This window comes from Rhinoderma darwinii, chromosome 4 (genome assembly GCF_050947455.1).
Source record: "Rhinoderma darwinii isolate aRhiDar2 chromosome 4, aRhiDar2.hap1, whole genome shotgun sequence".
Classification (NCBI taxonomy): domain Eukaryota; kingdom Metazoa; phylum Chordata; class Amphibia; order Anura; family Rhinodermatidae; genus Rhinoderma; species Rhinoderma darwinii.
Genome location: NC_134690.1, coordinates 164078698 through 164095648, shown reverse-complemented (window position 1 = coordinate 164095648; position 16951 = coordinate 164078698). Strand labels below are relative to the sequence as shown.

Here is a 16951-nt window from a genome sequence, read left to right as displayed (position 1 = left end):
GATGACACGTCATCAGCGGCTGGTGTCAGCTGTATGTTACAGCTGACATCCTGCTGTAACGGCAGGGACTGGAGCTAGCTGGATCTTAGTGGTTTGAAGCAAATCAGCGATGCGATCGCTGGGGTGCCGACGGCTGCTATGGCAACAGGAGGCCTAACAACGGCCCCCTGGTCTTCCGATTATGAAAGCCGATTAGGCCCCGTCCGGAGACGGAGCCTAATCGGCTTGCTGTCAGTGAACGACTGACAGTGCTAATACATTGCACCACATAGGTAGTGCAATGTATTAGAATAAACATCATACAGTTGGATCTTCAAGTCCCCTAGTGGGACTAAAAAAAGTAAAAAGAGTTGTAAAAAAAGAAAAAAATTAAAGTTTCAAGTAATGAAATAAATGAGTCACCCTTTTTTCCTTATCAAGTCCATTATTATTGGAAAAAAATATAAACTATAAATTTTTGGTATCGCCACGTATGCAATGGCCTGAACTATGAAAACGTTATGTTATTCATCCTGCCATCAACGCCATAAAAAAAGACTAAAAAAGAATGCCAGAATTGCTGTTTTTTTGGTCACTTGGCCTTCCAAAAATTGGAATAGAAAGTGAGCAAAAAGTCGCATGTATCCAAAAATTTAACCTAGAAAAATTATAGCTCGTCCCACAAAAATAAGCCCTCATACATTACCGTCGACAAATGGTGTAAAACGTTATGGTTCTCACAACATAGCGACAGAAAAAATACATTATTTTACATGTAATTTATAACGCATGTAATTTATAACGCATTTTTTTATACAGCATTCACCATTTATAACGCATGGTGAATGCTGTACAAAAAAAAACAAAAGAAACTATGCCAGAATTGCTGTTTTTTGGTCACCTCGCCTCCAAAAAGATAGGATGAAAAGTAATCAAAAAGTCGCAAATACCCCACAATGGTACTAATAAAAACGAAATAAAATAAGTTAAGGCTCCAATAAGTTAGGAATTAAAAAATATGCAGTTGTTGAGGCCCGAGAGGAACATTTCTTCTGTTTCAAGTGCCAATTTATCAAGGCCCTAAAATTAGGGAACCAGGAAGGGGAGGACCCATACATATCTGCTGGAAGCGAGGGTGTCCGTATTATGTCAGGACAACACTTTCCCAGAAAAATTCCCCAAAATGCAAAAGTGCAGAGTGTGTAACAAAAGGGGGATAAGAAAGGACGCCATATATCAGTGCGACACCGGCCTGTGCTGAAAGAATTGCTTCACAGTGTAACACACAGCTATGGATTATTTTATTGTTTTTTTTACCCCATTATTATACCACGTTATTATGCCCTGATGTATTCTGACCAGCTTGCATATTCCCCCACACTATAAATTCAATTACCAGTAAAACTCACAAAAGCCGCGTTCCAAAAGCCAAATGGAACTCTCTCCCTTCTGAGCCCTACACTGTGCACAATTAGATAGAACCAAGAGAGAAAATAAATGCTGAGAGACAAGGAGGTAATGAAAATTACAAAAATGCTTTATTTGACACAAAATACACTATATAATGATAAAAGAATCCATAAACCAACAATAAAAACACGGATACTCGACTGAAAATTTAGTAAGATATATGTAGACGGTACATGCGGATTTCCTATATAAATGTTCTTTGAGACATGTGTACTGCCATAATAAATAAACCAAGTATATATATAGTTGCAGATGCATGTAGATTAACTAGTGCCATAAGCCAGGGTCGCAGCCCACAGATAGTTAAATAATGTTGATATTTCAATCTTGGTCTACTGACCTCAACATTATATGTGTCATGTTGCAATCAAAGTAAATTTAGGCATGTAAAGACAAGGATTAAATCACAAAAACAGGGAAAAACTCACGTACCCATAATGAATAAGAACGATAAATTAAAGAACGATAAATTAAAGTATGTTCAAAAAACAATGCAAACAAAGTAGACATATGGGAAATGTTACCTAGTAACTATTTTGTGTGGTATTACTATCTGTCTTACAAGCAGATACATTTAAATTGATAAAAATTGTAATTTTTGCAATTTTTTTCAAAATTTAGGTGTTTATCACAATTAAATTCTAAATGTATCGACCACATTTTACCAGTAACATAAAGTCCAATGTCTCATAAGAAAACAGTCTCTGAATCGCTTGGATAGGTAAAAAAAATTCCAAAGTTAATACCACATAAAGTGACACTTAGCAGATTTAAAAATTAGGCTCTGTCAGGAAGGTCAAAAGTGGCTGCAGCAGGAAGGGGTTAAATACAAAAAATTATCAATGATAACAATATTGTGTATCTTATATGTAAATTGTCGTATTTTGACGATTGCCTCCTTACCTCTCAACATTTACATCCCCAATATACACTATTATGCCCCCACCTGATATGTCTGGGAATGGCCACAACACATCGCCCACTTTAATGCAAACGTGCATAAGTTCCGCCCATTTTGTGAGCCATTAGCAGGACAAAAAAGACGGTCGAGTTGTAGGTTTAGTCTGCATTGTCTCCACAATAATTTTCATCAAAAATAGGTCAAAGTATGTACAATGTTGGAATGATGTAAATGTGCATATTAAACTCGGAGTTATATTTAAATTTAAGGACTATTCAAATTAAAATGTATAAGACTGGTCTTTACAAAGACCCTCTACCATATCTGAATACCAATACTTTATATATGATCTTTTTTTTCTCTATGAAACACATTTTGGGGAGAGTACAGGTGTTCTAAGCAATTCTGGTTTTACTTTACCTTCGGAGCACCAAAGTGCTTGCAGCTGCTAATGCATATGGTGCTGCGAGTTCAAGGTAGACAGAAGTCTAAGGCTGGAATCACACGAGCACATTACGTCCGTAATGGACGGAACGTATTTCGGCCACTAATCACGGACCGAACACACTGCAGGGAGCCGGGCTCCTAGCATCATAGTTATGTACGATGCTAGGAGTCCCTGCCTCGTTGCAGGACAACTGTCCCGTACTGTAATCATGTTTTCAGTACGGGACAGTAGTTCCACGGAGAGGCAGGGACTCCTAGCGTCGTACATAACTATGATGCTAGGAGCCCGGCTCCCTGCAGTGTGTTCGGTCCGGGATTAGTGGCCGAAATACGTTCCCTCCATTACGGACGTAATGTGCTCGTGTGATTCCAGCCTAAGTGCTTGTCCACAGACAACGGAGTTGCTGCAAAAAATTTCTGCAGCAATTCCGCTGCGGCAAAAACGCACCATTTCCAGTGGTTTTTACGACACAAAATGCGTTTTTCTCAATGCTGGGAGATGGTGACATCTCCTCTAAAAAACGCTGCACTAAAGTCCACTTTCCGCAGAAGGAATTGACATGCTGCAGTCCGAAAATTACGCACCACAGGTCAATTTCTACTCAGGAATTTTTACGCAGCGTGTGGATGAGATTTGTTAAGTGTTACAGTGGGTAACACTGTATTCTGTATTCTGCTGCTTTTTTTGAATCTGTCACATGGTGAATAAAAAACCCTGCGTGTTCTGTGATTGGCTAAAAAGATGCACATGACAAGTAGAGTGGGGTCCCCTTTAGCTAGGACTAATGCATTGGCAGCAAGAAAAACAGGCTCTTATAGAGCAAACTAAAAATGAAAAGAGCCAAGTCATTGGAGCAGTGCTTCTCAAACTATAGGGTGGCCCCCCTAGTATTTGGTGCATTATACGCGGGGAGGCAGTTTTGACAGGAATTATTATACTTTGCACAGTCCTTTCTATGGTTGCACAAATCTCTGGTTTAGCAACATAATTGACTCCTTTTGTGCTTATGGTTTTGGAGACAGATTTAAGAATTGGAAACATTTTGGAATATAATGGCATATACTGGAAAGCAATTATTGACAATTTGTTTTTATATTTTAGGAAACAATAATTCACAGCCTCAGCAACAGGACCTGGTGAGTAGTATTCATATTTCCAATATTTTATTTTATTGAGCTTAATATTTAAATATTTCTAAATTCCATTGAAACCGTGTAAAAGGAAGGGAAATTTTATGAGCACCTGGCTAAAATTTAGAATGAATGGTTGCACAGGTAAATCCAGAACAAACCAATAATAATACTTGAATGGCATATTTTAACCCCTTCCCGCCACGGCTCTTTTTCAGATTTTCATTTCCGTTTTTTCCTCCCCACCTTCCAAAAGCCATAACTTTTTTATTTTTCCATCGATATAGTCTTATGAGGGCTTTAATTTTGCGGGACGGGTTGTAGTTTTTCGTAGCACCATTTATTGTGCCATATAATGTACTAGGAAATGGGAAAAAAATTATTTGTGGGGTAGAAAATGAAAAAAAAAACAGCGATTCCTCCATTCTTCCAGTGGAAAAAATAAAATTAATTTTGTGTCGCCAAATTCCGAGAGCCACAACTTTTTTATTTTTCCGTTGATTAAGTGGTATGAGGGCTTAGGTTTTGTGGAAAAAGCTGTAGTTTGTAATTATACCATTTTGGGGTACATGCAATGTTTTTGTAATGACAGGGATAGGGAAACAGACAAGTGAGCCCTAATCTACCCGCCACTCAGTCCCTGCCTACTTGCAACGACCCGCCCTAGGCGACGGGGTACAACTGGGCGACGGTCCCTACACTCAGTAAGTGCACGACAGACAACCAGACAAGGAAACACAGAACAAAGGGAAGCGGGGCAGTTGCCCACGGCAACACCGTGAGCAACAAGAGTAGTAAACGAGCCGAGTCAAACCAGGAGAGTACGAGGTGCCAAACGAAGAGCAGGAGAGTAGTGAACAATCCGAGTCAAACCAGGAGTGTACGAGGTACCAAACGCAGAGCAGAAGAGTAGTCAGTAAGCCAGGGTCAATACAAAGCAGGGACAAGTAGTTCAAGAAGCTGCAGCAGGGCCAGGAAACCAACAGAGAAGAATCACAAGCAAGGAGGAACAGGAAAGACAGGTATAAATAGACGGAGGGCGGGAGCTAGCTCCGTCTGGCCAGGCTGTGATAGGCCCTCCCACTCCTAAGCCTGCCATCCTGAGTGGTGGAAGATGGAGTCAGTCTCACAGACATAGAAGCAGGTGCAGACTGATTACCTATGGGCGTGGATACAGAAGCTGTGCCTGGCAGATCCTTAACAGTTTTGATCAGTTTTTATTTCATTTTTTGTGGGAGATGAGGTGACAAAAAATAGAGATTCTGGCGTTTACAATTTGTTTTTTTTTACGGCGTTCACCCTGTGGGTGAAATAATGATATATTATAATAGTTCAGACTTTTACGGACGCGGCGATACCAATTATGTGTATTTATTTATTTTTTTACTATGCTCTTGGGGGAAAATGGGAAAAGGTTTTTTTTTAAACTAAACAACCAAAAAAACAAAAAACAACTTTATTTGACTAATTTTTACTTTTTCTATTAGTCCCCCTAGGGGACTTCAACCAGCGATCATTAGATCGCCTGCACGATATACTGCAATACTAATGTATTGCAGTATATCGTTATTCTGACAGGCTTCTATTAAGCCCTGCCTCTGGTAGGGCTTAATAGGAGCACAAAGATGGCGGACCTGGGGGCCTTCATTAGGCCCCCGGGCAGCCATAGCAATGATCGCCCCCCCCCCGCGATTGCATTGCGGGGCGCGATAAGCTGTTAGAGGGGGTCGCCCCCTCTATCTAACGAGTTAAACGAGCGGGATCGCGCTCGAGCGTGATCCCGTTCGTTACTCTGAAGTGTCGGCTGTAACATACAGCCGACACCGGCATCGTATGGAGCGTGTTTACTCCGTGAGCCTATTCCATACTTCCCCTACCCGACTTTGGCGTATGGATGCGTCAAATGTCGGAAAGGGGTTAAGTTGAGTATACTGGTGTACTGACATGAATCGCTTGACTGCTTTCTCTGGTAAATCAAGAAACAAGAATAAATTAATAATGTTTTTATTCACTTACCTTTTAGAACCTGACCACTTTCTCTACACTTTATTGTTATGTACCACTACTACTACTACTACTACTACGACGACGACGACGCATATTCTGCAAATAATGACCTAAAACATACCACCTAAGAACAATATAGATATGCCTTTAGTTAGTGACTCTTATCAAACTATAATTGTATTGGGAATTTAATAAAACAATTTGTAATCAATTTGTATCCTCTATTATGTTAGATAAACATATGGTTTTTCTTTTCTGTAATAATAGGAAAAACTTCCTCAGGATCCCTCAGTTTACACTGTAAACTATGGCATTTTAGATTTTGGAGCTAGCCAACCCTGCAGGAAGTCACCAAACCTGAGTGTACTGGAACAAGTGGAATATGCAACAATCATGTTCCCACAACAGACCCCATCCATGGCAGAGAAGAGAGGAAGATCAGCACAAGCTGGGAAATAGTGGACTGATAGCAATCCAATTGTGAATGTTTATAAAGGAACTTTGGCTGCTCTGGCAGTAGTAGCGAACTCTGCCATAATGAAAAATTCTGTTCCGCCTGACTGGAAGAATTGCTACTTTTGTCTAGCATTTTGAGTAATAATTCAGTCCATGTGCCATTTATTTGTTATGCAACTTTAAGCCAGGAACGGGTTTAAAGAAATATTGATCTAATGGAATGGAATATAATGGAATGCAATAATGCAATATGATGTAATGGAATTGGTGTAAATAATAATGTTTATTCTGTTTTTGAAAGGTGCATGTGAACAGTTGGGAAACAATGAGGAGGTTTACTGAAACTATGTAGAAAATGTTTTGTTGATGCTCACCACACTTTTTTGGTGTTCATAACGCTAAGGTAAAAAAAGTCCAAAATGATAAGGGTGCATGGATCCCTCGTTGGCTTGCAAGATGAAAAAAAAATTCAAATATAAAATCGATCTGATACTTTCTGAATAACAAAAATAATTGTTTATTTTGTTACTAGTTAAAACATGTTGCAAGGGACATCGTCCAAGATTCGATTACGTTGCAGCCATTTTTTGATATTTGTCCTTCGTTTTTCCTTCCTGCCTTCCAAAAGCCATAACTTTTGTATTTTTTTGCAGACATAGCCGTGTGAGGGCTTTTTTTGTGGGAGGAGTTGTAGTTTTTAATGGCACCATTTAATGTACTAGGGAAACTGAAAATAAGTTCTTTCTGGGGTGCAATGGGAACAAACTGTGGTTCCTCCATTGTTTTTTGTGTTTTATTTTTACGGCGTTCACTGTGCGGTAATAAAACAACATGTTAACTTTATCCTACTGGCCAATACGATTATGGCAATATCAAATTTATGTTGTATTTTTTTTCCATGTAAACTAAGGCGCCTTTTTAAAAAAAATTCTGGTATTCTAATTTAATAAAAGCACAATTGTCTACTCATTCCAGAATGCACTATAAATGTCTGATATTTGGGGATTCCATCGCCTGGATCCTCACCTATTGGGAGAATGCTATCTTGACCCCGGCATTGCAATCAAAGCAGCAACAAATAGGAGGGGACAGGGAGAACAGTCTGTGCCTTCCTCCATTGATGAAGTCTATGGGAGTTACAGAAACAGCAGAGAGCAGTTATATGGCATATCCTGTGGATATGCAAGAAATGTATTTGCTTGGAATACTCATTTAAGGGCAATAATTCTGTTATGCACATTTTTTCACCGCCCTTTGTATTTTATATTTACTCTAATTTTGGGGAAAAATGAATGTATGTATATTTATTAAAATATTTGCAGAATCTTAAATAAATATATTTTTTTTGTGTTTCAACTTGGATTGTGGGGACCTGAAGAGCAAAACCAATACAACCATAGGCATGCTCAAGCCAGTTGTGGAGGGAGGAGGTTTGAGTGCAACACACGCAGCATGGCACTGACATTTTATGGCCGTAAGCCACATACCCTGGATACATAGGTTAAGCAGGCAGATATGGAAACAGAATTAGTGTAGTACATAGATGAGTTTACTATATAGAGGCAGTGCCTTATCCAAGCCTACTGCATAAATACGGTAAAATAACCAAGCCAGGCCGCGCCATTCCTTGTGGCAGAAGACTTGGGCAGACCAGATACACCCTGTGCACATACCTATGAGCATTACACTCATTTTCCTACACAGGGGCAGACATACCATTGGTGCAACCTGTGCAGCTGCACAGAGGCCCAGCAGTTAAGGGGGCCCACTGTCACCTTAAAACAGCCATCTTCTTTGTATTAGATCAGATGTAAATGCCTGAGATGATGAATTTTATGCTTAATAATTACTAATGTATTGTTAGGGTATGTGCACACGGTGAGAGGCTTTTACGTCTGAAAAGACAGACTGTTTTCAGGAGAAAACAGCTGCCTCGTTTCAGCCGTAAAAGCTCCTCCTCGTATTATGCGAGGCGTCTGTGATGCTCGTAAGTCTTGAGCTGCTCTTCATTGACTTCAATGAAGAACGGCTCAAATTACGTGGCAAAGAAGTGCCCTGCACTTCTTTGCCGAGGCAGTCAATTTACGCGTCGTCGTTTGACAGCTGTCAAAAGACGATGCGTAAATTACAGGTCGTCTGCACAGTACGTCGGCAAACCCATTTAAATGAATGGGCAGATGTTTGCCGACGTATTGTAGCCCTATTTTCAGACGTAAAACGAGGCATAATACGCCTCGTTTACGCCTGAAAATAGGTTGTGTGAACCCAGCCTTAGAGAGATAACAGGGGGTGATTTATGATGAGATGTTGGAGAACAAAGGGCCCATATAATGTTCTTGCACAGGGGCCCTTAGCAGTATGTGAAAAAAATAAATCCATTTAATAATTATTTTAGCATCTTTTTAGTACGTTATGACTGATGTGTGCCACCTGGAATTTACATATATATTGCAAGATGGAGAAGGGAGGTGGATAAAGGGAGCAATGTATACAATTAAACTATATTAATTTTAGTAATATTTTAAGTGTACATATTGAACACTTTATCCATACTCCTTTCCCTCTCTTGCAATAAATGTGTTTTATTACATCATGTATATTCATTTTCATGTGCAGCCATTTTCAAAATAAAAGAGCATCATGTTGTCAGCTAAGGGTATGTTCACACGGCAGCGTCCGTCACGGCTGAAATTACGGGGCTGTTTTCAGGAGAAAACAGCACCGTAATTTCAGCCGTTATGGCATGTGCAGGCGTCTTTCGCTGCGTCCATTACGGACGTAATTGGAGCTATTTTTCCATGGAATCCATGGAAAACGACTCCATTTACGTCTGAAGAAGTGACAGGCACTTCTTTGACGCGGGAGTCTGTTTTACGCGCCGCCTTTCAATAGCGGCGCGTAAAAAAAATGACCGTCGGCACAGAACATCATAAGACCCATTCAAATGAATGGACAGATGTTTGCCGACGCTTATGAGCCGCATTTTCGGACGTAATTCAGGGGGAAGAAACGCCCGAATTACGTAAATAGTGTGTGTGAACCCAGCCTAAGGGTTCATGCACACATTGGTGACCTTTTATATGGCAGCAAAACACGCACCGCACGCGGATGGCTTACGTGTGTGATCTATTTTTTTTACGGCCCATTGGATAGACTAGGCAAGACTGATCTGCAAATACGGACAGAAATAAGACCCGTTCTATAATTTGCGTGTCGGACACACAGAGCAAAAAAACAGATGTGTGCATGGCCCCATAAAAAAATGGATAGCACACTGAAGCATTTCACTGAAGTGGGCATGAGCCCTTAGGCTGGGTTCACATGACCTATTTTCAGGCGTAAACGAGGCGTATTATGCCTCGATTTACGCCTGAAAATACGGCTCCAATACGTCGGCAAACATCTGCCCATTCATTTGAATGGGTTTGCCGACGTACTGTGCCGACGACCTATAATTTACGCGTCGTCGTTTGACAGCTGTCAAACGACAACGCGTAAAATGACTGCCTCGTCAAAGAAGTGCAGGACACTTCTTTGGACGTTTTAGGAGCCGTTTTCTCATAGACTCCAATGAAAACAGCTCCAAAAACGGACGTAAAAAACGCAGCGAAAACGCTGCTCAAAAAACATCTGAAAATCAGGGGCTGTTTTCCCTTGAAAACAGCTCCGTATTTTCAGACGTAATTGCAGTTATCGTGTGCACATACCCTAAGGCTGCGGACAGTCACCCGGTCCGTAATTTCGAATCAAAATGACGACCGCGTGCATGGGGCCTTAAAGTGTAATGGGTTTCAGCAAATAAAACAAAAGAAACTTTTATTATATAATGAATAGTTATGCAATTTTCCGCATCAATTTATCAATCTTTTCCAGAACTCTGCTCGATGGTTCCTATTAGGGTAAGGCCACATGGTGCGTCGTTGACGCGGTTTTGTTGCGGTTGAAAACCGCATGCGGTCAACTGCATGCGTTTTTTGTCTCTGTAATGCTGCAGTTCTGTTGCGTTTTTAAAGGAAATAATTGGACATAGTTTTCACCCGTGTTGAAGTTTGTTAGGTGCTTCCTATATATAGTTCATTACAATACATTGCAGAACTGTGAGCAAAAACGCAAGCAGTTCAGCAACAACTTTGGCAGCGCGGTCATTAACCGCAAGCGGTCGGACATTATGAAGATGCAGTTAACTGCACAAAAACCACATTGTAATATAATAGCAGCAGTCTGTCCATAACAAAAATGTCACCATTGACTTCTATTGAAAAATGACTTGCTGCAGTTTAAAAACTCACCATAAACCAGAGGCGTAGCTAGGTTCTCATGCACCCAGGGCAAAGATTCAGATTGGCGCCCCCCCCCCAAAACTTATTTCCCGACATCTCCTTCCCCCTCTCCATGTTTTCTTTCCCTACCAATTGATGAGGTGTAATTTTTTTTCACAATTTTTTTAATGTAACGCAAGTATAAAAGCATTTCTACATTTTACAAGCGATATAGTTCTATAATGTAATTAACATAAAAATAAATTAAAAGAAAATAAATTAAAGAGGCCACACACAGCTCCCCTTGTAGATAGTGCCACACACAGCCCGCTACCCCTTTGTAAATAGCGCCACACTCCCCCCCCTTTTAAATAGCGCCACATTCCGCCGTTTTAAATAGCGCCACACTCCCACCCCTTGTACTTAGCGCCACACTGTGAACAGACCGGTGAGCGGTAGCCTACCTCTACCACTCTCCGCTCTGCCTGGTGTGACTTACCGGAGAAGCCGAGGAGGTCATTCGGCTCAGGCAGCGACGGAGTTCCTTCTGACTAGGGTTGGTGACAGCCAGGGCCGGCCTTAGCTTGGATGGCGCCCTGTGCGGGACTCTCTATTGCTGCCCCCTACACAAACCAAAAATTAACCACATATATGGACACACTAGAACATATATACTGTACATACAAAAAGACAGATATTTAGACATACAGACAAATATACATACACACATTCTGGAATACATACATACAGGTAAATATATAGACGTACACACACACACACACACACACACACACACACACACACACACACACACGCAGATAAATACACAAATACACAGACAGGGACATATACAAATACATAAAAGACACATATATAAAAGCACAAAGACACATTCACAAACAGACCCATATATACGCACACAGGCACATATGTACACAGCACAGATAATGTAGTAGATGTTACCTGCAGTCCTATTTAACACCACAGATAACACAGTGATAACTCTCTGATTACAGATAATGTAGTAGCTGTTGCCTGCAGTCCTATGTAACACCACAGATAACACATAGTGATAACTCTCTGAGTACTGATAATGTAGTTGTGTCCCCTGCAGTCCTATGTAACGCCACAGATAACACACAGTGATAACTCTCTGAGTACAGATAATGTAGTATTGTTACCTGCAGTCCTATGTAACACCACAGCTCACACAGTGATAACTCTCTGAGTACAGATAATGTAGTAGATGTTACCTGCAGTCCTATGTAACGCCACAGATAACACATTGTGCTAAATTACAATCTCAGCTCTGCTACACAGTACAGATAATGTAGAAGATGTTACCTGCGGTCCTATGTAACACTACAGATAGCACACTGATAACTCTCTGAGTACAGATAATGTAGTAGATATAAGAGACAAACTCATGCAGAGACACAGACACACAAACACACACACACACACACACACAGTAACATATACACACAGACTCTCACCATGTCTCCTTGCTGACAGGTCAGGACGGGCTGTGGGCGGAGCTTCCTCCTCTGCTTCTCGCAGAGCACAGAGTAGAGGCAGATGCTGGGAGGCTGCAGCACGGGAGTGGACCTGTCCCCTGACCTGAGTCATCTGACCTCATGTCACTGACGTGAGGTCAGGTAAGAGGTAAGGTGACTGGACTGGTCCACTCCCTGGCCGTCACAGACCCCAGTCAGAACGCCGTAATTTCCTGGCTCTTCCTAAGCTGCTGCAGGTGTCCGACATACGATCAGCTGCTCTTCGGCGCCCCCCCCTTCCCTTGCACCCTGCCTGCCCCCACTGCCCCCCCTAGCTACGCCCCTGCATAAACGCACCGTGACCGCACCGTGTGGCCTTACCCTTAAATGACAGCAAGTAGAGATCAAGAAAACAGCAAGAATTGATACAGAAGGTATATTGGAATATAGTAAAAATGTTCTATATACAAAGCATGCATACATTTTTTTTTTAAACTGTAATACATCTTTCATTTGTAGGATTGAATAAGAATAGTTTAGAAGTCAGTATGGCAAACTGGCAAATCTCTCTTGTAACAGGGAGATAGATGTGTGATCATTTCTATTCCGCTATAGTCATTCTATAAAAATTGTTACTCGGGAAAATTTTGATATAGACCTGGTCCTTTAAGGACAATAGAGAGATGTGCTGTGATAAATCGAATATATTCTGACATATTAGAGAAAAGTCCTGTACCTCAATTGTGTTGTCTACTTTTCATTATTATTTTATTTATCAGAATATAAACTTATGATAGCTGCGGGTCATTGCATAGCAACATCCCATACCACAGCGGTATTCCAATGCATTATAATGAAAAAATTAAGTTGAATAAAACAATTTGTTGAAAAAACACGCACACAAAAAATAAAAAAAAATGTGATTATTTTTATAAAAGCCATAAAACACATAATAAATTCCCCTAACCGTTAAAACCTGTAAAATAAATTGTAAACATCATTTAAGGTGTTTGGAGAACTATGAAAGAAAAAAAAATTCAGCAAAAAACAATAGCAAAGAGAATTTTTTGCTTTATTTCTTAAAAATATATATATATATATATACATAAATGAAACTGTAAATTTTATGCACTGAAAAATTATACAAAATTTAAATATATCACCCGAAATGCAAAAAACATACAGACCTCACACAGCAACGTCAGCGGAAAAATAAAAAAGTTATGCAGTGAGGAAAAAAGGAAAATATTTGCTACGTCCTCAGGGACAAAAGGAGCTGCGTCCTTAAGAGGTCTAGCGCTTAAGGAAAAAGTGCCCTTCTAGGCTCATTTTCCCTTTCAGTGTAGGTTAGTTATGATAGGGGAGAAATTCCTGCAGTTGCTGTTTAGCTCACAGAAGATTTCCCATAGAGGGTGGGACAAGATTTTGGCACTGTAAGCCCACAGCAGGAAATTTAATAGAGGGAGTGTACAGTGAAGGAAATAAGTATTTGATCCCTTGCTGATTTTGTAAGTTTGCCCACTGTCAAAGACATGAACAGTCTAGAATTTTTAGGCTAGGTTAATTTTACCAGTGAGAGATAGATTTTATTTTAAAAAAAACAGAAAATCACATAGTCAAAATTATATATATTTATTTGCATTGTGCACAGAGAAATAAGTATTTGATCCCCTACCAACCATTAAGAGTTCAGCCTCCTCCAGACCAGTTACACGCTCCAAATCAACTTGGTGCCTGCATTAAAGACAGCTGTCTTAAATGGTCACCTGTATAAAAGACTCCTGTCCGCAGACTCAATTAATCAGTCTGACTCTAACCTCTACAACATGGGCAAGACCAAAGAGCTTTCTAAGGATGTCAGGGACAAGATCATAGACCTGCACAAGGCTGGAATGGGCTACAAAACCATAAGTAAGACGCTGGGTGAGAAGGAGACAACTGTTGGTGCAATAGTAAGAAAATGGAAGACATACAAAATGACTGTCAATCGACATCGATCTGGGGCTCCATGCAAAATCTCACCTCGTGGGGTATCCTTGATCCTGAGGAAGGTGAGAGCTCAGCCAAAAACTACACGGGGGGAACTTGTTAATGATCTCAAGGCAGCTGGGACTACAGTCACCAAGAAAACCATTGGTAACACATTACGCCGTAATGGATTAAAATCCTGCAGTGCTCGCAAGGTCCCCCTGCTAAAGAAGGCACATGTACAGGCCTGTCTGAAGTTTGCAAATGAACATCTGGATGATTCTGAGAGTGATTAGGAGAAGGTGCTGTGGTCAGATGAGACTAAAATTGAGCTCTTTGGCATTAACTCAACTCGCCGTGTTTGGAGGAAAAGAAATGCTGCCTATGACCCAAAGAACACCGTCCCCACTGTCAAGCATGGAGGTGGAAACATTATGTTTTGGGGGTGTTTCTCTGCTAAGGGCACAGGACTACTTCACCGCATCAATGGGAGAATGGATGGAGCCATGTACCGTCAAATCCTGAGTGACAACCTCCTTCCCTCCACCAGGACATTAAAAATGGCTCGTGGCTGGGTCTTCCAGCACGACAATGACCCAAAACATACAGCCAATGCAACAAAGGAGTGGCTCAAAAAGAAGCACATTAAGGTCATGGAGTGGCCTAGCCAGTCTCCAGATCTTAATCCCATCGAAAACTTATGGAGGTAGCTGAAGAACCGAGTTGCCAAGCGACAGCCTCGAAATCTTAATGATTTACAGATGATCTACAAAGAGGAGTGGGCCAAAATTCCATCTAACATGTGTGCAAACCTCATCATCAACTACAAAAAACGTCTGACTGTTGTGCTTGCCAACAAGGGTTTTGCCACCAAGTATTAAGTCTTGTTTGCCAAAGGGATCAAATACTTATTTCTCTGTGCACAATGCAAATACATATATATAATTTTGACAATGTGATTTTCTGTTTTTTTTTTTTTTAATATAATCTATCTCTTACTGGTAAAATTAACCTAGCCTAAAAATTCTAGACTGTTCATGTCTTTGACAGTGGGCAAACTTACAAAATCAGCAAGGGATCAAATACTTATTTCCTTCACTGTATATGTCCCTCAGTTTATTGAGATGGGTGAGATAAAGGAATTCAGGACTAGATTTCTATGGAATGGCAGGTAGGATTGGTCATAGGACATGTCATTCCCTTCCTCACTCCAGTACGGGCATTACCCCTACCCCAGTTAGCTCAGGAGAAGCTACTGGGCATGTTACTGAGCCATAAAAGCTCAGCAGAAAGTGCAGAGCGGGTCAGAGCATGGGAATCCACAAAAGGATAGTGTTGGATGCCTAATCCAATGAACACTGCTGTCACATTGGGTTTGTGGACCCACAGGGCCATACCGCCTTGGCGGTATGGCAGCTGGTCAACAGGGCGCAGGTCAGAGTCCATAGTTTGTATAGGGTACCTGTGGCAGCTCGGACAGTAGCAAGGCAGGCTTAGCTGGGACTAGGCAGCAGGTAGACGTCAGGCGTGGAGCAGCAGGACAGGCGTGATATACAGCACAGCACTAGATCAGGATACAGGTTGCAGGATATAGGAACAGGAAACACTGGGAGCAGGAAACACTAGGGGACCATTTGCAAGACAAACTTAGGATACGACAACAATGCTCAGGCATAGAAGCAAGGGGCTGAACCCCTCTTATAGTCCAGGGACTCATGGGCTGATAGTTCATCAAGGTCTGGTGCGTGCTGCCCCTTTAAGAGCGGGCACGAGCGTGCGCGTGCACCCTAAGGGATCCGGCTGAGGTGAGTGGAAGCGAGCGCTGGCGTCTCCTGAGGAGGAGACTGGGGCCAGCGCTCATCGACTCGTGGCTGCGTCTGTCAGGGGGAGAGTGGAACTGACGACCCACAGCCACGGACATTCCAACTGCACTCATGATTTATAATAGGTGAGGAAACCCGCTGTTTGCCCAGATGTGCAAGTTGTTTGTTTTGTTTATATGCTGCAAGTCTTGTATGCTGGATAAGCACTTGTTTATTTTTGGACTGCAATTAAGCCAAGCGTGGACTTTACACCTTTTCATTGCCAACTGCAACCCGCCATACACACAGATCCCAGCAGCACTCAAAGCAAAATTGCCAATTTTATGTAGGACACACCTATTAATCTATAAGTTATATACAATACAGTATATACATATGTATTTTGATTCATAGATCATTTTCCAAAGTTTGAATAATGTAATTGTGTGCTCAAATACTGTTGCTCTACAGATTATATAATGTATATAGTGGCTCCAGAGAAATTGAAGTTTGAGTAAAGATGCAGAGCAATCAGCAGGGGGGATTTGGGTTGTGTACACAGGGGAGCTCTAGAGCCTCAGCAGAGGAAGAAGAGGGTGTTGAAGTCATCAGTGGTAAGGGGAGCACCAAAATTGTCAGAAAGTTCCCTTATAATAGAGATGTATTACAAGCAGCAGGTCTATTCCTACACACTCGTCATCTCCTAGCTATTAATCACCATCCGGGGCAATTGCTAAAGACAACTGCTACATAGCTGATTCATCAGTTCAGGTTAGAGGACCACACTGATGTGAGCCACTGAGGCACATTCGGAGAGAGTTCTTAAAACGGTTCTATGCTTTGAACAATCCCTACTTGTTAGAAAGGTCCTTTGGCAATAAGCTGATCACAAAGTTTCTCCACTGCTGGGACCCCCAGCGATTAGCTGTATTATGTGGAAAAACTTGGCAGATAATGTTCAATTTCTCTGCAGCGCCACCACAGGGGAAACTGGGCCTCCAGAGCAAGAGACATTTGTTGTAACTCTCTACTCTG

General features: G+C 41.3%; 1 protein-coding gene across 1 annotated transcript in view; it reads left to right on the top strand.

The window, feature by feature from the left end:
• The window catches only part of PDCD1 (programmed cell death 1), a 33286-nt gene extending 25647 nt beyond the window's left edge, over positions 1-7639 (top strand). Inside the window, exons 4-5 of the mRNA XM_075864091.1 lie at positions 3900-3934; positions 6203-7639. Coding sequence (XP_075720206.1) covers positions 3900-3934; positions 6203-6394 — 227 coding nt within the window. The 3' untranslated portion in view covers positions 6395-7639. The remainder of the gene's footprint in view (positions 1-3899; positions 3935-6202) is intronic.
• Positions 7640-16951: the final 9312 nt, after the last annotated feature.